The 21,565-nt window shown below is 50.8% G+C and overlaps 1 protein-coding gene across 3 annotated transcripts in view; it reads left to right on the top strand.

The window, feature by feature from the left end:
• Nucleotides 1–21,565, top strand: part of ARHGEF18 (Rho/Rac guanine nucleotide exchange factor 18) — a 117,392-nt gene that overhangs the window by 931 nt on the left and 94,896 nt on the right. The window contains exons 1-7 of one of the 3 annotated variants that reach the window (XM_037728377.1): nucleotides 433–563; nucleotides 9,330–9,454; nucleotides 15,923–16,182; nucleotides 18,060–18,210; nucleotides 18,942–19,056; nucleotides 20,469–20,526; nucleotides 21,146–21,190. In XM_037728377.1, coding sequence (XP_037584305.1) covers nucleotides 9,440–9,454; nucleotides 15,923–16,182; nucleotides 18,060–18,210; nucleotides 18,942–19,056; nucleotides 20,469–20,526; nucleotides 21,146–21,190 — 644 coding nt within the window. In that variant the 5' untranslated portion in view covers nucleotides 433–563; nucleotides 9,330–9,439. Of the gene's footprint in view, nucleotides 1–432; nucleotides 564–9,329; nucleotides 9,455–15,922; nucleotides 16,183–18,059; nucleotides 18,211–18,941; nucleotides 19,057–20,468; nucleotides 20,527–21,145; nucleotides 21,191–21,565 lie in introns of those variants that run through there. The other 2 variants (XM_017500176.2, XM_017500178.2) reach the window with 2 other exon arrangements.

The raw sequence follows: 21,565 nt of genomic DNA, 5'->3' as shown, positions 1-21,565 counted from the left end.
AAAGAAAGGAGGATGGAGCTCCTTGTAGCCTAAGCCTTCCTGCATGGGGCCAGGAGGCACAGTGAACAGAGAATGTGGGAGCTGCGGCAAAGGCTCAGGTGTCCTTGCATCTTGAACTACAGATTCCGGGACACCCCCCGCCCCCCCCACGGACCTCCTTGATGCAGATTCTGAATCTACTGTCAAAACAAATTCATACTTAAGACTGATGGCTGAGAGCCAGCTCTGAGACAGGTCTTGTCCTGATCTCCTGAGCACGACATCAGGGAGCATGACCTTCCACCCAGGCAGCCCTCCTTCAGACAGGGGCTCTCCCCCTTGGGAGACACCCCTGGCTCCTCTCGTGGTCCCCTTTTAGGGAGCCCACACAGCCGCCTGCCTGGGAGCGGTGGGGTGGGGGAGGAAAGCTGCGGTTTGTGCCAGCCACGCCCAGGTCTGTTGTTTCCTGCCAGCCCCCAACGCTGCAGAGCAGGCTTCAGGCACCCTGGGGCCCGGAAGGTGGCCCCAGAGCCAGGAGGAATCGAATCTAGAGTGGACGGCTGGGGCCCAAGAGGATGGAACTGGTGAGTGACACTGGAAGCTGATACTCCGAGGCCAGGTCACCTGCTGTTCTGAGAAAAGAACTTAACAACCAAAGGAGGTCAGGGAAGGGTTGCCCCATAATCAACCATGTTTAAACTGCCTTGCTGTGACTGGGAGGCCCTCTGGGAGGGCTTCCTGGTAGAGGCAACCTTTTTGCTGTGCCTTGAAGAACCAGTAGAATGCCAGCTGCAAACACCTCAGTGCTTCTGGTCTGGGCTGTCTCCCATGCCTCCCTGGCCATCCCCCAGCCCATGGCCAGGGATGGACATATGCTGATGCTCATGCTGTTGTAGATGACATGGTGACTGTGTTGGACAGCTGGGCGTTCAAATCCCAGTGCCCTGGCCTCTACGTGGCCTTGGGCAAGTGGCTTAACTGCTCTGAGCTTTCGTTTGCTCATCTGTAAAAAGGCTGTTAGGAGTTTGTGGTGTGGGGTGTGTGTGTGTGTTTGAGACAGTCTTGCTCTATCATACAGGCTGGAGTGCATTGGTGCAATATCAGCTCACGGCAACTTCTGCCTCCCAGGTTTAAGTGATTCTCCTGCCTCAGCCACCCAAGTAGCTGAGATTACAGGCACAACCCACCATGCCCAGCTAATTTTTGTATTTTTAGTAGAGATGGGGTTTCACCCATATTGGCCAGGCTGATCTTGAACTCCTGACTTCAGGTGATCATCCTGCCCCAAAGTGCTGGGATGACAGCCACAAGCCCCCTCACCCTTCCTGTTAGGAGGTTTTGTCTGTGAGATCTTAGCACAGTGTGTGGCATATAACAGATCAGAAAACACTGTCTGCCCCACCTATGCCTTCCTACTCTGACCTTGTCCCCAAGCCTTCCTTCCTGAGCAGTCCCCACCATCCTCTGAAATGTTCTGTGTCATACAAACACCCATGATGGACCTCAATCTCTAAGGACGTGTGCTAGAGTGGACTCCTTAAGGATCTTATCGACCCACCCTTGTATCACGTTTTTTCCTTTTTTTGAGTCAGAGTGAGACAGAGTTACCCAGGCTGCAGTGCAGTGGTGCAGTCTCGGCTCACTGCAATCTCCACCTCGTGGGTTCAAGAAATTCTCCTGCTTCAGCCTCCAAGTAGCTGGGATTACAAGTGCATACCACTATACCCAGCTAATTTTTGTAGTTTTGGTAGAGACAGGGTTTCACCATGTTGTCCAGGCTGGTCTCGAACTCCTGAGCTCAGGTGATCTGCCCGCCTCAGCCTCCCAAAGAGCTGGGATTACCTGTGTAAACTGCCGCACCCAGCCTGCTGTATTTTTAACTCTAGCATCTTTATCTCCTGTAGGGCTGTTGCTATTGTCTGTTTTGCTTCTTGTTTTTTTGGTCATGAGTTTCCATCTTCTAGTATGCCTGGTAGTCTTGGATTAAATGCCAGGCCAGCCTTGTTTGTGAAAAACTATAGAGATCATTTGTGCCTCTTTATGGTGTCTTTCTCCTCTACAGAGGGTTTACTTTTGCTTTAGGAAGGCAGTTAGAGGAAGCGAAGGTCACTTTACTCTGATTATGGCTACGCTGACTTGAAGATGGATTTGGTCTCAGTGAGGGCTAGTCTCTGTCTGGTCCCTCCTTGCTCCTAGGCTGTAGTCTTCTAGGGGTCTCAATCACCTCCTCTTTGTGGGCCCTGAATTCCAATGTTCATTTCCCCGACAGAAGGTCGCGAAGAGCTGCACTCAGCTTCTCAGGCTTTTTCTAGTCTGCTTCCCAGCCACTCAAGAACTGTGTTCAAATCAACAATTTGTTTGTGAAGGAAAAGCATTGCATTATGTCCTTCTCACTTTCCTAGGTTTCCTTTCTTTTGAGGGTGGGGAGAGAAGAAAGAAAAGAAAAGAAAAGAAAAGTAGCCGCACGTGGTGACGTGCACCTGTAATCCCAGCTACTCAGGAGGCTGAGGCAGGAGAATTACTTGAACCTGGGAAGCAGAGGCTTCAGTGAGCCGAGATTGTGCCACCACCCCAGCCTGAGAGACAGAGTGAGATTCTGTCTCAAAATAAGTAAATAAATAAAATAAAAAAGAGAAAGGAAGATGGAAGATGAGCCAAGTTAGGAAGGGAGTCTTGGAAGGAGCAGACAGAAGAAGGAGGAGCTTGTGGCATCACAAGATTTCAAGAAGGGAATAGTCGGAGACGTCCTGTAAGAGGCACACTGAAAAGTCCGCACTGGATTTAGCCCTAAAGAGAGTTACAAGGCTAGGAAGGTGGAAATAGGGCTTCAGTGGCTTGCAGAGTCAAAGAAAAAAAGAGAGAAGGGCGGATAGCTCTTTAAGAAGAGAAGCTGGAGACCCAGCCCGGAGGTGAGGAAGGAGGGGTTCTGGATCTTCTCACCAGTGGGGGTGATTTGGGGCTGGGAAGTAATGTAAAGGACTGGAGGACAGCAGGAGGGAGTCACACAGCAAGTACACACTGGGGGAGCTGGGATTTGAAGCAGGAATTTTTCAGACACCAGTAGACACAGATAAAGGGGCTTCCACCACCAGGGGGCAGCACCTGCACATTTGAGGGCTCGTTGACACACACCACACCCCATACTTGGGTACAGAAGAAAGGTGGTGTGGCTCAGGCTTGTAATCTCAGCGCTTTGGGAGGCTGCGGCAGGAGAATCGCTTGCTCCCAGGAGTTTGAGACCAGCCTGGGCAACATAGTGAGACCCCGGCTCTACTAACATAATACAAAACTTAGCCAGTGTGGTGACACACACCTGTAGTCCTGTAGTCCTAGCCGCTCAGAAGACTGAGGCTGGAGGATGCCTGGAGCCAGGAGTTGGAGGCTGCAGTGAGCTGTGACCACGCCACTGCACTCCAGCCTGGGGGACAGAGCCAGATCCCACCTTAAAAAAAAAAAAAGAAACAGATAAAGACACAAATATGTAGAAACATAAACGCAGGCAGACACCAAAACCACCTCCCAGATACTAGAAACAGATCCCCCCAGACACAGATGAGTCATGCAGGTAGATGCAGCCCCACAGATACCAATGGGCATTCTCAAACACACACGCACACAGGCACGCACAGAGAGACAATCACAGAGACACTTTTAAAGCTATCTAGATAATCAAATACACCCCCACATTGACAAGTTAATGTTTCAAAACTAACCCTCAAACACAGAATCACAAAAGGAAAAACACGTGCTCTCTACACAACATGTAAATGCATCATGAAACCCGCCGAGACGGTGGCGCACACACACACACAAACTCTTAGACATCCGTGCACACCCAGGCTGCCCGTGGGACCCAGCTGATACTTGTTTTCCCCGAGGACTGTCTTGTCCAGCCAGGGGGACAGGCCTGTAGGACTGGATTTAGGGGACAGAGGGTGCGAAAGTGCTTGGCTTCTCTTCAAACCAGGGGTCCCTAGGCCCCTGAGCTGGAAACCCCAGCCCCCAGGCTGAAGCCCCAGCTTCCATCAGCTGATGCATCTGGCAGTCCTTGGCGGCAGTCTCCGCCCCTCTTACTGGCAGCCCCATCCTGGCAGGGATTCCCAGCCCCGCTCACACTCTTGCTCTCACACACATGCATGGCCCCCATGGCTGACTCTTTGCTCAACCACTCCTGGCCGGCCTTCTCCAAGCTGTGGCTGAAACGCTGGGCCTTCAAGAGAGGTAAGCAGCTGGCAGTGACCCCCAGGCGCCATCCACCCAGGCGGGGATTCCGCCTGCCCGCATCCCCCCTGGAGCTTTTTCTTGGCTGGGGCACAGACTTCTCCGGCACCGGCCTTGGATTCCATGACCCCGATTCTCCAGGGCCCTGTGGAATTATCACAGACTTGTGGGGTCCCTCCTGTTTCACAGGAAATATCTCCCAAGACTCAGCCAGGAACTTGTCTCAGGAGGTAAATTTGCAGAAAGAAAGCCCCCCTCTCGACTCAGGCGCTGAACAGCCGCAGGGGCAGCCAGTGATTTCCTGGGGGTCCCCGATGCTGTTGGTTTCAGGCCTAGCTGCAGGACAGGAGGCTCAGGGCAGAAACAAAAACAAGGGGATTAGAGGCTCTCGGGCACACACCTCCTTCAAACACACACACACACACACACCCCGGCCAGTGCACGCTCTCTCAACCCCCAGGGCCCCCGGGCCTCAGTTGATCATTATGGGGACGGGTAACACCCTTTATTTTATCATCAAATGCGTGGGTGAACTGTTGTGGCAAAGAGACACTTTTTCTTTGTTATTTTTTGTTTGTTTGCTTGTTTGTTTGTTTTGAGACCCAGTCTCACTCTGTCGCCCAGGCTGGAGTGCAATGGCGCTATCTCAGCTCACTGCAACCTTCTACCTCCCAGGTTCAAGCAATTCTCCTGCCTCAGCCTCCTGGGTAGCTGGGATTACAGGCGCGCGCCACCACACCTGGCTAATTTTTGCATTTTTAGCAGAGACCGGGTTTCGCCACGTTGGCCAGGTTGGTCTTGACCTCCTGACCTTGTGATCCACCCACCTCGGCCTCCCAAAGTGCTGGGATTACAGGTGTGAGCCACCGCACCCAGCCATCAAACAGACACTTCTTAAAGCTCAGGAGTTTAGCCCATGAAGATAACCAGAAGATGTCCAGGTTTGCAGGGCGTGAGAACGCAGTGCCGGACAATGTCATAAGAGCTGGTCATGCACTCATTGCGTTGTGGGTTGCCTCCTTCCCCATTCCCCACTGCCCATATGAGCCCCTCCTGGTCAGCCTGCATGACTTGTTAGTCACAGTCACCAACATCTGCATGAGCCAAGTACTTATTCAAGGTAGTAGTGAGTTTTCACAAAGGAGGGGGCCAATGGGAAGATTCATTAGCTCATTCATCCCACTGACTGTCCTTAAAGGCTCATGGCGAACAGAGTGCTGGGGTCAGAGAGCAGGTGGGAGTGTCAGGGGTCCCCGGGGCTGGGGTTAGGGGGAGAGAGGATGGCCTGGGAACTGGGATGCGACTGAAGAGTAATCATCATGATAGAAGTTGTTGCTAGCTGTTGAGCTCTCATGAAGTTGGGCTCAGAGACGCTGAGTGACTTACTCAAAGTCACACAGCAAGTACACGCTGGAGGAACCGGGATTTGAAGTCAATTCTGTCTGAGACCACTTTGATGCGTTCTGATCGATGAACAAAGCTGCCAGTGTGGGCTGCTGGAGTGCCTAGGGAGGGTTTTTAGATCCAATGGTGGATGGCAATGCTGAAGCATCAGTGTACCCACCAGGGATCACCAGTGTGTCCGCCTGTGACCCAGGTCCCAATGATGTTCTGCCCTCTTGTGGTCAGTCGCTCACCTCACCCTCTCTCTGCCCAAGCCATTGAGGCTGTGATTTATATGCGAGCAGGTCAGGGAGTGAGCTGTGAGAACTGACAGTGACTCTTACACCCTTTTATGGCTGATGCTACGAGGCCTGGTGGTGGAGGAGGCTGTCTGGGACCTGAATCCCAGCTGATAGACAGCTCTATGGAGAGGAGCAGGGGTTGGGGAGCAGTGTGCATCCCCAGCAGAACCCCTTTCCCTGAGGCTTCATGTCTCCTCTGGCTCAGCTCCCCTGGGAGAGTGACTCCCTAACAGCGTGTCTGCTGCCTTTAGCCCTGGAGAGCAGGGAAGAATGGCCTTTTTGTCACCCTCTTAAGTTCTGTAATTGGCTGTCTGGGCACCTAATAGGAATTTCCTGGGGAAAGGGTGGGTTGCACTTGGGGAGGCAAGTAAGGCTTGGGAGAGGTGAACTGAGGCTTTTAGTGACGGGGCCCAGTGCCCCTTCCCCATCAACTGCTCCTATTACCCATTCTGCTCATGCTTTTTCATTCATTCCTCAATCTATTGGTGCATGTCTGGTGAGTGCAGTTTGTGCCTCTCTCACCTAGGTTTCCTTCCTGTGTGGCTTTTCTGCTGCAATTCTGTCCCTCTTCCTTCTACATCCCCTTCCTCACCCCCTCAGAATGCCATCTCCTGAGTACAATGCATCACTGCCTCTGGACACTGCCATATAACCTATCCATCCTACTGTCTACCCATTCATCCATGCAACCATGCAGCCATCCAACTATCTATCCAGCCAACCAGCCTATCAGCCAACTCTTCAACCATCTGACCATCCATCCATTCATCCATCAATCTACTATTCCATCCATCCATCCATCCATCCATCCATCCATCTGCTATTCCATCCATCAAACCATCATCCATTCAAACATCATTCATCCATCTATCCATTCATCCATCCACCTACCCACACATCCACCTATCCAACCATTCATCCATCCATCTATCCACTCATTCATCCATCTGTCCATCCACACACTCACTCAGCCATTCAACCATCCACTCATCCATCCATCCATCTACCCATTTATCCATTCACCAGCAAATTTCTGTGCCCAACCCAACACAGCACAGGACAGTCTGGTGATTGTGAGCCCTTGTTTTGAATTCAGAAATAACTGAATTTGACTCCCAGCTCTACCTCATACCAGATTGGTATGACTTTGGTAAAGGCAGTGCACCTCCCTAAACCTGTTTATATAGAAAGTGAATTTCTATAAACCTGAGGGTCACTATAAAACTAAACTGAGGGTCAGTGACAAATGCGATTGGCAATTGTTTGGGGGAATTGTGGTTGGTAATTGACAGAGCTCGGCCTATGACATTAGGATTAAGGCTTAGCTCATGATATCAGAATCAGGACTCAGCCTATGACACCAGGCTTGGGCTCAGTTTATGATGCCAGATCAAGATTCAGTCTATGACACCAGGGTCGCGGTTTAGTCTATGATACCAGCATAAGAGCTGACTATGAAGACCGTGACATCAGGATTAGGGCTTAGCCTATGACACTGGGATCAGGGGTCAATATATGACACGCGGATAAATGCTTAGTCTATGACACTGGGATGGGGGTTCAGTCTATGATACACGAATGGGTGCTCAACCAATGACAGCCAGATGAGGTTCAGTCTGTGACATCAGGATCAACGCTTAGTATATGGCACTAGGATCAGGGCTCAGTCTGTGACACAATGAGTAGGGTTCAATCTGTAAAACTAGGGTCAGAGTTGATTCAGTCATTGGAAACTAGGATCAGAGTTCATCATCAGGTCAAGTTCAACCTGTTCCTGGGTCAGAAGCTTCCCTATAAAAACAAATCTCAGCCAGGCATGGTGGCTCATGCCTGTAATCTCAGCACTTTGGGAGGCTGAGGCTGGAGGATCACCTGAGGTCAGGAGTTTGAGAACAGCCTGGCCAACATCGCAAGACCCTCTCTCTACTAAAAATACAAAAATTAGCTGGGTGTGGTGGCTCACGCCTGTAATCCTAGCACTTTGGGAGGCCAAGGCAGGCAGATCACAAGGTCAGGAGTTTGAGACCAGCCTGACCAACATGATGAAACCCTGTCTCTACTAAAAATACAAAAATTATCCAGGAGTGGCGGTGGGCCCGTGTAATCCCAGCTACTCTGGAGGCCGAGGTAGGAGAATCACTTGTACCCAGGAGGCAGAGGTTGCAGTGAGCCGAGATCATGCCATTGCCCTCCAGCCTGGGCAAAAGATGTCTCCAAAAAAGAAAGAAAGAAAGAAAGAAAATAAATAAATAAAAATACAAAGATTATCTAGGTGTGGTGGTGCACGCCTGTAGTCCCAGCTACTCGTCAGGCTGAGGCAAGAGAATCACTTGCCCGGGAGGTGGAGGTTGCGGTGAGCCAGGATGGCGCCACTGCGCTCCAGCCAGGGTGACACAGGGAGACTCTGTCTCAGAGAAGAGCTTGCATAACAGCAGTTCTTCAAAAAGTGAAGCACAGGTGAGCATGTGCTCCAGCAATTCCCTTCCCAGGTTAACTACCCAAGACAATGGCAAACACATATCCACGCAAACACCTGTGCAGATGATTCATGGCCTCATGGCTCCCAATAACCCAATGGTGGAAACAGCCTGAGCGCCAATCAACATATCAGTGGATACAAAAAATGTGGTATCTCCATACAATTGAATAGCATTCAGCTCTAAAACAAATGAAGCACCGACACATGCTGCATTATAGACAAAACTCAAAAGATATGGCAAGTCAAAGCAACAAGTCATGAAAGACCACATATTACATCATTCCATTTCTATGAAATGTTTCATGGGCAAGGGATATGGACTGGAATTTGTCATTGCTTTGGGGCTGAGCTTCTTGGGACTTATCCATTTCCATCTGCAGGTGGATCCTGGGGCATGTGGCTCCTGGGGGGCTCAACTCTCAGCTCTCTGCTTCTCACTCCTTACCCCCAAAAGAAGAGGCAGCCTCAAGCTCCACTGTTAGAGACTCTCCTATAAATGTGGGCATTAGGACTAGGTGCAGTGGCTCGCACCTGTAATCCTGGCACTTTAGGAGGCCGAGACAGGAGGATCACTTGAGCTCAGGAGTTTGAGACCAACCTGGGAAACATTGTGAGACCTCATCTCTAAGGGAAAAAAGAGAGAGAAATAAGCTTATTTTTAAAAGTAGTTTTTAATTTAAAAAAGAAAAAGAAGAAGGCAGCCAGGTACAGTGGCTCACGCCTGTAATCCCAGCACTTTGGGAGGCTGAGGTGGGCAGATCACCTGAGGTCAGGAGTTCAAAACCAGCCTGGCCAACATGATGAAACCGTGTCTTTACTAAAAATACAAAATTAGCCAGGCGCAGTGGCATGCGCCTGTAATCCCAGCTACTCAGGAGTAAGAAGCAACAGATGCAGAATCCAGGTCCTGGCTTCCTCAGCCCTCCCAGCTTATCCCTGACACCTTGTTCCTCCTTTCTCCACAGGCTCTGAGCCCAAGTCATGTATCCAGACCTTTGACTCTGGAGCTGTGGCTTCGGCCACCAAGAGCAGCAGTGGATCCTGGAAACCTGAGAACCCAGACTTCTTCTCTGCCATGGGGGATGATCAGGCATGTGTCTGACGGCTGAGACGGGCGGGAGCTGAGGACAACAGTGGCAGCAAGTCCTCTTTGTTTAGCACCTGTATTTTACCAGGCACTTTGTGTACATTACCTCAGGGAACCCTCATCGAAACTCACAAAGTCATTATTATCCTGTTTTACAGATGAGGAAACTGGAGTCTGTTCTGGAATAAGAAGAGGGAGGAAAGGAACAGTAGAGGGATGAATGGATGGCTGGGTAGACGGAAGGAAAAAGGAAATCAGGAAAGATTAGAAGGAAGGAAGGATGGATGGACGCATGGATGGATGCAGGGATGAATACAAGGGTGGTTGGGTGGATGAATAGATCATGGATGACTAAAAGGAAGGAAGGAAAGATTGGTAAAACTGTGGGTGGATGGATACATGAATGATGGATGAATAAAAAGAAGGAACCTAGATGGATAGCTGGATGGGTTGATGGAAGGAAGGAGGATGGATGAATGAAGGAAAGAAGGAAGTATGGATGGATGGGTAGAAGGATGGATGGATGAAAGGAAGGATGGAGGGATGGTTGATGAATGAAAGAGTAGAAAGGTGGGTAGAAGGAAGGAAGATGAGAAATATGGGTGGGTGGATACATGAATAATTGATGAATAAAATGGAAGAAGAAAGGAAGGGAGGGAGGAAGGATAGAAGGAGGGAAGGGAAAAATGATCTGCTTTATGATTTAGTTGTTATTTTGTTTAAAATCCACCGCTTTTTTACATGACAAAATGGGATCAGGGACACATGTTTGAAATTGCTTTGGTATTTCTCCTTTTCCAGTAGACAACAAGATCAGTAACTATTTACATTTTTTAAATAAGCATTTATCCATGTACTATGAGAAACTGTGCATGGTAAGCCCTTCCAAAGAATGGGGAACCCTGGGCTGTTTTGCCTCTGGGTTTGATGGGGGATCCCATCCCCCAAGGCTCCCACCAGCTCTAGGGAGCAGGAGCTTGGATTTATAGCATCCTCTCTGGGGCGTCAGGGCCAGCGGAGCAGCATACAGTGTTTACTCAGATGCCTGGAAAGGCCCCCACTGGGCTGGCTCTCATCTTTTCTTGCCCAAGATATGTCAGAGGAAAGACGCAGGCTCAGAAATGAAAGATGAGACAGCCCTGTCTCCCTCCCTCAGTGTACCTGCCAGTGGGAGCGGGAACAGCCTGTGCTGTGCGGTTACCCACTCCCCCGTTCCACCCCAATTCTGGCCTAGCTCCCACCTCTGCCTCCTCTGAGGGAGGCCAGATGCAGGAGCAAGAAGGAGGCCCAGCCAGGCCAAGAGGCTGTCTCAACGTGTTTATATTTACAGGCGGATGAAAACCAGAGACACACAAAAAACTTTCGGGTGCAGTGACAGAAAAGAGAGTAGGAGCTTATCCAGGCACTGGGGGTAGGAATGGAACCATTTGGGGGTTAAGGGGGGAATTTGAAAAGAGGCTGCCGCCCAAGTCACATGAGGCCCAGCCAGAGCTGGAGCTGTGGCTCTTTAGAAAGAGGCTGGAAAAGGGGGACCCTGGTAATCAAAAGGCAGAGGGAGGAAGACGAGGCAGAGGAGGAGTGGCCAGGGAGGAGGGAGGGAAACAAGGACGGTGGCCGTAAAGGAGAGATCCAAGAAGGCAGGCCGTGACGCAATGCAGTGAGTGCTTGCAAAGTTAAACCTCAAATTGCAACGCAATCGTGCCACCGCACCCCAGCCTGGGTGACAGAGCGAGATGCTATCTCAAAAAAGCAGGTTAAAGAGGTTGGGTGCGTTGGCTCGTGCCTGTAATCCCAACACTTTGGGAGGCTGAGTCGGGGAGGATCCCCTGAGGTTCAGCGTTTGAGACCATCCTGGCCAACATGGTGAAACCCCATCTCTACTAAAAATTCAAAAATTAGCTGGGCGCGGTGGCACGTACCTGTAATCCCAGCTACTTGGGAGGCTGAGGCAGGAGAATCACTTGAACCTGAGAGGCAGAGGTTGCAGTGAGCCAAGATCACACCATTGCACTCCAGCCTGGGCAAGAAGAATGAAATTGCATTATGAATAAATAAATAAATGTAGGTTGAGCTCGGTGGCTCACGCCTGTAATCCCAGCACTTTGGGAAGCCGAGGAGGGAGGATCACCTGAGGTCAGGTGTTTGAGACCAGCCTGGGCAACATGATGAAACCTTGTCTCTACTAAAAATATAAAAATTAGCCAGGGATCATGGTGCATGCCTGCAATCCCTGCTACTAGAGAGGCCAAGACACGAGAATCACTTGAATCCAGTCAGCAGAGGTTGCAGTGAGCTGAGATGGCGCCACTGCACTCCAGCCAGGGCAACAGAGCGAGACTCTGTCTCAAAACAAAAAAATAATATAACATAAATATAAAAATAAAATTACCATATGATCCAGCAATTCCATTTCTGGGTATCTTCCTGGAAGAACTGAGAGCAGGCACTCACAGATATTTGCACACCAATGTTCATAGAAGCGTTATTCATAAGAGCCAACAGACAGAAAGAGCCCAGGTGTCTGTTGATGGATAGATGAATGTTGGAAATAGATGCTCGGTGCTGCAAAGAAAAATCAGCACTGAGACAAAGGATTTTTTAGCAACACAATTTTTGCTTCCTGGACTGCAGGAAGGGTACCCTTGCTAGCCGTCTTGCCACAAGAGTACAATGAACAAAGGAAAACACACAAATTTATTCCTTCCACATTTGGGGTTGTTTTTACTGCTGTGTCTGATCTCTGTTGGCTGGAGACAGACCTCACAATCTACACTAAAACCTGATTGGCTAAAAACTAAAACTTTTCTAAACAGGTAAAAGCAATGGAGAGCCAGGGCATGCCTGTGAGCACATCCAACACAGATATCTTGGTTAAAGTACAAGGACATAGAGTGTACTATGTGCCTGTAAGCATGGCATGTCTAACAGCTACATAGGACAGGGCTTCACAAAGTTATTGGCACACTTAACTTTTCTACTTCCCACAATGAGTAAATGCGATGTGGTCCATCCATACAATGGAATAGGATCCTACCTTAAAAAGGAAGGAAATCCTGACCCGTGCTGCAATGTGGTGGAACCTTGCGGACGTTATGCTCGTGAAATGAACCAGACACTGTCTGATTCCACTTGTAGGAGGCCTCTGGATTTGTCGGGTTCATAGATTTACTCCCCACCGCCCCGACACTTTTTTGTTTTTTTTGGAGACAGCGTCTTGCTCTGTTCCCCAGTCTGGAGCGCAATAGCACGATCACAGCTCACTGTAGCTTCAACCTCCCAGTATCCAGTGATCCTCCTACCTCAGCCTCCCAAGTAGCTGGGACTACAGGAACCTGCCACCTTGCCCAGCTCACTTTATAAATTTTGTGTAGAGATGGGGTCTTGCTATGTTGTCCAGGCTGGTCTCAAACTCCTGGGCTCAAGCGATCCTCCCAAATTGGTGGGATTCCAAGGCAGTTCATGGAGATGGAAAGTAGAGGGGTGGAAAGCCCCAGGGGCTACAGAGGGGAGTGAGGAGGGAGTGTTTCATGGGCACAGAATTTTAGTTTGGGAAGATGAGGAAATTCTGGAGATAGATGGAGATGATGGTTTCACAGCAATTGGAATGTGCTTAATGATGCTGAACTGGACTCTTAAAAATGGTTAAGATGTGGGCCGAAGCGCCGTGGCTCACACCTGTAATCCCAACACTTTGGGAGGCCGATTGAGACCAGCCTGACCAACATGGTGAAACTCTGTCTCTACTAAAAATAGAAAAATTAGCTGGGCGTGGTAGCACACACCTGTAATCCCAGCTACTCAGGAGGCTGAGGCAGAAGAATCACTTGAACCAGGGAGGCAGAGGTTGCAGTGAGCCTCCAACCTGTGCGACGGAGAGAGACTCTGTCTAAAAAAAAAAAAAAAAAAAAAAAAAAAAAAAAAAGGTTAAAACATGGGCTGGGCGCTAACGCCTGTAATCTCAACACTTTGGGAGACTGAGGCAGGCGGATCACTTGAGGTCAGGAATTCAAAACTATCCTGGCCAACATGATGAAATCCCCTCTCTACTAAAAAAAATATATGTAAAAATTCACCAGGTGTGGTGGCGCATGCCTGTAGTCCCAGCACTTTGGGAGGCTGAGGCAGGTGAATTACCTGAGGTCAGGAGTTTGAGATCAGCCTAGCCAACATGGTAAAACACCGCCTCTACTAAAAATGCAAAAACTAGCTCGGTGTGGTGGCAGGCACCTGTAATCCCAACTACTCAGGAGGCTGAGGCAGGAAAATCACTTGAACCCAGGAGGTGGAGGTTGCAGTGAAGTAAGATCCCAGCTACTCAGGAGGCTGAGGAGGGAGTCTCCCTCCCAAGGCAGGATAAGGGTGAGACACTTGCCTCTGACATAAAATTTAAGTAGATGCTTTAAAAAGTCATTAGGACAAATAGTATTCAGGCCAGGGACAGTGGCTCATACCTGTAATCCCAGCACTTTGGGAAGCCAAGGCAGGTGGATCACTTGAGGTCAGGAGTTTGAGACCAGCCTGGCCAACATGGGAAAACCCCATTTCTACTAAAAAAAAAAATACAAAAATTTGCCAGGTGTGGTGGTGTGAACCTATAATCCCAGCTACTTGGGAAGCTGAGGCAGGAGAATCACTTGAACCGAGGAGGTGGAGGTTGCAGTGAGGTGAGATTGCACCACTGCACTCCAAACTGGGCAACAGAATGAGACTCTGTCTCTAAACAAACAAAAAGATAAATAATATTCCTGTGCAGCATTATTCAAAGTTAAGCCTGCTATGGTGACTCACACCTGTAGTATCAGTACTTTGGAGGGCTGAGGTGGGCAGATCAGGAGTTCGAGACCAGCCTGGCCAACATACTGAAACCCCAAATCTACTAAAAATACAAAAATTAGCCAGGTGTGGTGGTGGGCACCTTAAATCCCAGCTACTCAGAAGGCTAAGGCAGGAGAATTGCTTGAGCCCGGGAGGCAGAGGTTGTAGTGAGCCAAGTTCACGCCATTGCACTGGTACTCCAACCTGGTGACAGTGTGAGACTCCTCCCCCGCCCCCAAAAAAAGGTTTCAGGAGACCTTCGAGGATTTACTCCAAGCAGCACAGGGGTAAGATTATGAACCCCGAAACTGCCTGAAATTGCACCACTTGCATCAAGGGTAACTTACCTCCATGTGGCTATTTTGCAAATAAACAGATGTACTATTTTGTGAGCCTTATTTATATGTACTATTTATAGACAGGGTCTCACTTTGTTGCCCAGGCTGAGTGCAGTGGTATGATCATAGCTCACTGCAGCCTCAAACTCCTGGATTCAAGTGATCCTCCCTCATTAGCCTCCTGATTAGCTGGGACAACAGGCACACATCATCAAGCTCGGCTAATTTTTTTAAAAATTGTTTTTTTTCAGACAGTGTCTTGCTGTCACCAGGCTAGAGTGCAGTGTCATGATCTCGGCTCACAATAACCTCCACTTACCAGTTTCAAGAGATTCTCCTGCCTCAGCCTCCCGAGTAGCTGAGACTACAGGCATGTGTCACCAGGCCCAGCTAATTTGTGTATTTTTAGTAGCGACAGGGTTTTTCACCACATTGGTCAGGATGGTCTTGATCTCTTGACCCTGTGATCCACCCATCTTGGCCTCCCAAGGTGCTGGGATTACAGGCATGTGCCACCACACCCAGCCTAAATTTTTCTGTAGAGATGGAGTCTTGATATGTTGCCCAGATTAGTCTGACACTCCTGGCCTCAAGCGATCTTTCTGCCTTGACCTCCCACAGCATTAGGATTACAGGTATGAGCCACCTCATCTGGACCCCTTTGTGAGCCTTAAAACAAGCTGGTGAGAAGGCAGGGCAGATGCAGTGGCTCACGCCTGTAATCCCAGCACTTTGGGAGGCCAAGACAGGAGGATCACTTGACATCAGGAGTTTGAGACCAGCCTGGCCAACATGGCAAAACCCTGTCTCTATTAAAAATACAAAAAAAAAAAAAATTAGCTGGGCGTGCTGGTGGGCACCTGTAGTCTTAGCTACCCAGGAGGTTGAGGCAGGATGATTGCTTGAACCCAGGAGTTGGAGATTGCAATGTGAGCTGAGATTGCACCACTGCATTCCAGTTCCAGCCTGGCCAACAGAGTGAGACTATGTCTCCAAAAAAAAAAACGATAATCAGGTAGAAACTCAGTGACATGCAGTGCTTTGCCAAGGCTAGAAGTAGGGGGATCTGGCGTGGAAGACCAGACTTCTGGTCCTTTTGCAGGGATGAGGCCTTGAAGGTCCAGGTTAGATAGAGTACTGGGGAACTCCTCCCTCCCATTCCATGCCACCCGCTGTGAGAAGGGCACTGAGCCCAAGATGCACAGGTGGGGGACGAGCAGGGTCTTGATGTTGGGAGCAGGGACCTCGTGGTCAAGAGACCCCAGGCTCTGCCACCCCTTGATCAATGTCTTCTTCTCCCTCCTTCCCCATCCTACAGGAGGATGATTTTCCCAGGTGGCTCAACGAGAGTGCGGAGGACCTCAGCCTGGATTTGGGGACCCTTCAGGGCAGCGAATATCTGCAGGACTTGGGCATTGGGGCCCCTTCCCACAGCCAGCCTGGGAAGGCCCCGGACAGCCGCCCCCCAGATGAAGAAACAGAAAGGGATTCTGTCTTTTCCAGCTTGGCAGGGTCCCAGGACCTGTCAAGGCGGCGCAGCTGGGAGAGGTCACGGAGCTGCTCAGAGAGCTGGCGGAGGTCAGTTCCCCATGATGCCTGCCTCCTACAGTGCACCTCCAGGACGGGGCGGGGGTCCAGAAGGCCAGAGCCAGGTCCTAGGACAAGCTGCCCCTTGCACCTGCCGTGGTCCCCAGCCTTTCAGCACCAGGGACCGGTTTCACAGAAGACAGTTTTTCCATGGACCCAAGGGGACGGGATAGTTTCCGTATAATTCAAGCACATGCCATTTATCGTGCACTTTACTTACATTATTATTACATTGTAATACATAATGAAATAATTCTATAACCCACCATAATGTAGAATCAGTGGGAGCCCTGAGTTTGTTTTCCTGCACTAGATGGTCCCATCTCGGGATGATGGGTGGGAGACAGTGACAGATCATCAGCCATTTGAGTCCTTCTTTTTTTTTTTTTGAGATGGAGTCTCGCTCTGTCACCCAGGCTGGAATGAAGTGGCACGATCTCAGCTCACTGCAACCTCCACCTCCCGAGTTCAAGTGATTCTCCTGCCTCAGCCTCCTGAGTAGCAGGGATTACAGGTGTGCACCACCATGCCTGGCTAATTTTTGTCTTTTTAGTAGAGATGGGGGTTTCATCATGTTGGCCAGGCTGGTCTCAAACTCCTGACCTCATGATCCCCCTGCCTCGGCCTCCCAAAGTGCTGGGATTACAGGCATGAGCCACTGCACCCAGCCTAGATTCTCATAAGGAGCGTGCAACCTAGATGCCTCACATGTGTGGTTCACAATAGGGCTCTGGCTCCTATGAGAATTTTTTTTTTTTTTTTTTTTGAGACAGAATCTCACTCTGTGGCTCAGGCTGGAGTGCAATGGCACAATCTTGGCTCACTACAACCTCCGCCTCCCAGGTTCAAGCAATTCTCCTGCCTCAGGCTCCCAAGTAGTCAGGAGGACAGGCTCACATCACCACACCCAGCTAACTTTTTATATTGTTAATAGAGATGGGGTTTCACCATGTTGGCCAGACTGGTCTTGAGCTCCTGACCTCAGGGGATCTGCCTGCCTCAGCCTCCCAAGTGCTGGAATTACGGCGTGAGCCACCATGCCCCCACTCCTTTGAGAATCTAATGCTGCCATTCATCTGACAGGAGGCGGAGCTCAGGTGGTCATGCCAGTGATGGGGAGCAGTTATAAATAGACACTTAGGGAGGCTGAAGTGGTTGGATCACTTGAGGTCAGGAGTTCGAGAACAGCCTGGCGAACATGGTGAACCCCCATCTCTACCAAAAATATACATATTAGCTGGGCATGGTGGCACATGCCTGTAATCCCAGCTACTCAGGAGGCTAAGGCAAGAGAATTGCTTGAACCTGAGAGGCAGAGGTTGCAGTGAGCTGAGAGTATGCCACTGCACTCCAGCCTGGGTGACAGAGCAAGATTCTGTCAGAGAGAGAGAGAGGGAGGAGGGAAGGAAGGAAGGAAGGAAGGAAGGAAGGAAGGAAGGAAGGAAGGAAGGAAGGAAGGAAGGAAGGAAGGAGAAAAGAAAAGAGGGAAGGAGGGAGGGAAGGAAGGAAGGAAGGAAAAGAAAGAATGAAAGAAAGAAGGAAAGAAAGAGAAAGAAAGAAGAAAAAGAAGGAAAGAAAGAAAAGAAAGAAGGAGAGAAAGAAAGAAGAAATCCAGTCTGTGCAAAAACGGTCTGAGATGGAAATGTAGCTCCAACAAACCTCACCAGGTTGGCTTTCTTCTCCCCTCCTCTTTGTCACCGAGTCCTCTGATATTGGGAGGTCTGGGCCCCTCTCTGTGGCCTCCGCACCCTTCCCTGTCCTGGAAGGGCCCCTTACAGGTTCTCTCAAGCCCCATGCCCCAGATGCCTGGGGCAGCAGCCAGGTGAACAAGACCTGCTGAAGCCCCAGTACCCGGTCCTCTCCCACAGGCTCAGCCTTGATGCCTCAGCTGTGGATGAGGAGCCCTGCCTCCCTCGAACGCTGGCCAGCCTCACTTTGAACCTGCCGGGAGGAGGACTGAAGACTTGGACCCAAGGGTGTCTGTCTGGGGGCGGGACCCCTGCAGAAAGCCCAGGCAAGGTGGGTGTAGCCTGCAGCCACCCCTGACAATAGCACACTTTTGGGCCCAGAAGCCATTGCTATGGGTAGGAAGGAGACACTTGCCAGGGCTGGTGAGGGTTACCTGCCATGGGGTCTGGGGGCTGCTTGCCTATGGCTCGGGTCATGCCTCGGGCATCTCTGGGTCCTAAGATTCCAGCCCAGGCCTGAAGGGTTTTCTCTGGGTAAGCATCTAGGGCAGGCTATACAGGGTCATGACGGCAACCCAGGGGCTGCAGGAAAGTTGATGCGGGGTGTCTGATCCCGGAGTGTAGCCTGCAGCTGGAAGGCAGCTGTGTCTGTGGCTGGGGTCTGCAGCTAGGGAGAATTTGTCTCTGACCTGAGATCTGAGGTGCAAATGTAGAGGAATGCATGCTTGGAGCTGTGGCCGATGGCTGGGACATCTTTGACCGTCACCACAAATGACCCTCGGGGAAATTCCTGGCCATTTTTGGAACCTGTGGCTCTGATATTTGGGGCCCCAGCTCATAGCTGGGGGCTCCTTGATCAGGACTACAGCCCTGTGGCTGCAAAGGGAGTGGCAGAAACCATGCTCTGTCCGGGGGAGGTTGGCTGGAGGTTGGGGCTTGGATGAGTGTGTCGTCCATTTCCCCGGAGGTGGCCCTGGCTGTGGCTGGGGACCCTCAACCTGGGGAACCTGCCTGCAGTCCAGGCTGCCTTCCCAGCTTAGTGAGATGTTTAATTCCCTGCAGGAATGTGATAGCCCCAAGAAAACAGTGAGGTCAAGGTCCGTTCCTGGGTCCTTCTATGAGATCCGCTCCCTGGAACTCTCTCCGGGTTTGGAAATGGTCACTCCACCTGTTCAAGGTAGCCAGCCTGGGAGCTTCCTTCATTCAAACCACGTTGGGGGGTGAGGAGGCAGGGAGGGGGTTCCCCCTGAAGGGCCGCTTGATGGGGCTCCAGATGGGACCCAGGGAATTGTTCTGCAGGGACTGAGCAGAACGCTGAAGGGAAGCCAGAGAGGGGAAAGGACCTCCAGCATCTGTCCCTCCTCCTCTCCCTGCAGCCCTTGAGCCAGTGTGACACTGCTCATTGAAATGACCTTGTCCCCAAGATTCTCTCCTCTCTCTGACTATTATTATTATTGTTATCATTATTGCTTTTGAGACTGGATTTCACTCTTGTTGCCCAGGCTGGAGTGCAATGGCGCCATCTCAGCTCACCGCAACCTCCGCCTCCCGGGTTCAAGCCATTCTTCTGCCTCAGCCTCCAGAGTGCTAGGAACACAGGTGCACGCCACCATACTCAGCTAATTTTTGTATTTTTGGTAGAGACGGGTTTTCACCATGTTGACCAGGATGGTTTCCATCTCTTGACCTCGTGATCTGCCCGCCTCGGCCTCCCAAAGTGCTGGGATTAAAGGTGTGAGCCACTGCGCCCAGCATATATATATATATATATTTTTTTTTTTTTTTTTTGAGATGGAGTCTCACTCTGTCACCCAGGTTGGAGTGCAGTGGTGCAACCTCAGCTCACTGCAACCTCCACCTCGGCTGTTCAAGCAATTCTCCTGCCTCAGCCTCTCAAGTAGCTGGGACCACAAGCATCGCTACCACGCCCAGCTATTTTCTGTATTTTTAATAGAGACAGGGTTTTGTCATGTTGGCCAGGCTGGTCTCAAACTCCTGGCCTCAAGTGATCTGCCTGCCTCGGCCTCCCAAAGTGCTGGGATTATAGGCATGATAATATGGTGAATTATATGGTCTCAAACTCCTGGCCAATATGGTGAAACCCTGTCTCTACTAAAAATAAAAAATCAGCCGGGTGTGGTGACGGGTGCCTGTAATCCCAGCTACTTGGGAGGCTGAGGCAGGAGAATTGCTTAAACCCGGGAGGTGGAGGTTGCAGTGAACTGAGATCACACCACTGCACTCCAGCCTGGGCAATAGAGTGAGACTCCATCTCAAAAAAAAAAAAAAGAAAGAAAAAAGGTGAGTGGGGACAATAAGCGTATCTCCCTAAGGCCGCTCAGAGAGTCTGCTGAGCTCACACATGTAAAGCACTTCATAGGTTGTAAGCACTCCCGAGACACTAGGGACACCTGCGTTTGTCCCTGGCTCTCTGTCCTCTTCTCATCTCGGTTCCCTGAGAGCACAGCTCTGTCTGCATGTCCTCCAGTTCTGCAGGGGCCCAGGGTGGTATCCGGGAGGGCCCTGCTGGACTGGTCCTGTCCCAGAGCCCCTCATAACTGTGCTTCCTGGGACGGGGGCTTCTTCCAGGCCTAGAATCTCCAGTGCTGGAGTGCATGGAAAAAGACCACGTGGAGCCAGATCATGTGTGAGTTTCTGCCTCGTGGTGGGAGAGGGACCCCCAGTGGACAGGCAGGACAGTCAGGGCTGGGGGAGGAGGGGAGCCAGGGTACAGAGTGCTGCCTGTAAGTGACCAGGGCCTGGTACCATCCCACTAGTCCACTATAACCTCATCTTCTTTCTGACACCATCCGTCTTCCCTGGGGGAGGGATCTAAGCCCCTCAAAAAGGTTCTCAATGTCGCCTTGAGAGGTAATTATGACTTTTTGGGCATGTGTGTGAGACAGAGTTTCGCTCTGTGACCCAGGCTGGAGTGCAGTGATGTGATCTCGGCTCACTGCAGCCTCTGCCTCCGAGGTTCAAGAGATTCTCCTGCCTCAGTCTCCAGAGTAGCTGGGACTACAGGCGCCCACCACCATGCCCAGCTAGTTTTTGTATGTCTTGTAGAGACGGGGTTTCACCGTGTTGGTCAGGCTGGTCTTGAACCCCTGACTTCAAGTGATCCACCCACCTCGGCCTCCCAAAGTTCTGGGATTATAGGCATGAGCCACCTGAGGCCTGGATGGGCAACCCCAGTTTGTCTCTGGGAGAGTGTCTGTAACTTGGGGCCACCAAGGGCTGCTCTAATCCTGCCCCCACCTCCACAGGCTGATTGTCCAGCAGGTGCTTCAAGAACTTCGACAGTACCATGGGTAAGTGAGAGTCGGGACAGGCGTGAGGGAAGAGGGGAACAAAGTGGGAGACGAGAGCAGGAGGCAGGCAGGGGTGTGCACATATGTGGGAGACAGGAGTAGAGAAGACTGGGTGAGGGCCGGGCACGGTGGCTCACCTGAGGCCAGGAGTTCGAGACCAGCCTGACCAACATGGTGAAACCCCCATCTCTACTAAAAATAGAAAAACTAGCTGGCTATGGTGGCAGGCACCTGTAATCTCAGGTACTCGGAAGGCTGAGGGAGGAGAATCCCTTGAACCCAGGAGGCAGAGGTTGCAGTGAGCCGAGATTGCACCATTGCACTCCAGCCCGGGCAACACAGTGAGATTCTGTCTCAAAAAAAAAAAAAAGAAAA

Source organism: Cebus imitator, unplaced genomic scaffold (genome assembly GCF_001604975.1).
Source record: "Cebus imitator isolate Cc_AM_T3 unplaced genomic scaffold, Cebus_imitator-1.0 Scaffold263, whole genome shotgun sequence".
NCBI lineage: Eukaryota > Metazoa > Chordata > Mammalia > Primates > Cebidae > Cebus > Cebus imitator.
Note: the sequence above shows the minus strand (reverse complement) of the source record. Positions and strands in the feature narration are given on the sequence as shown.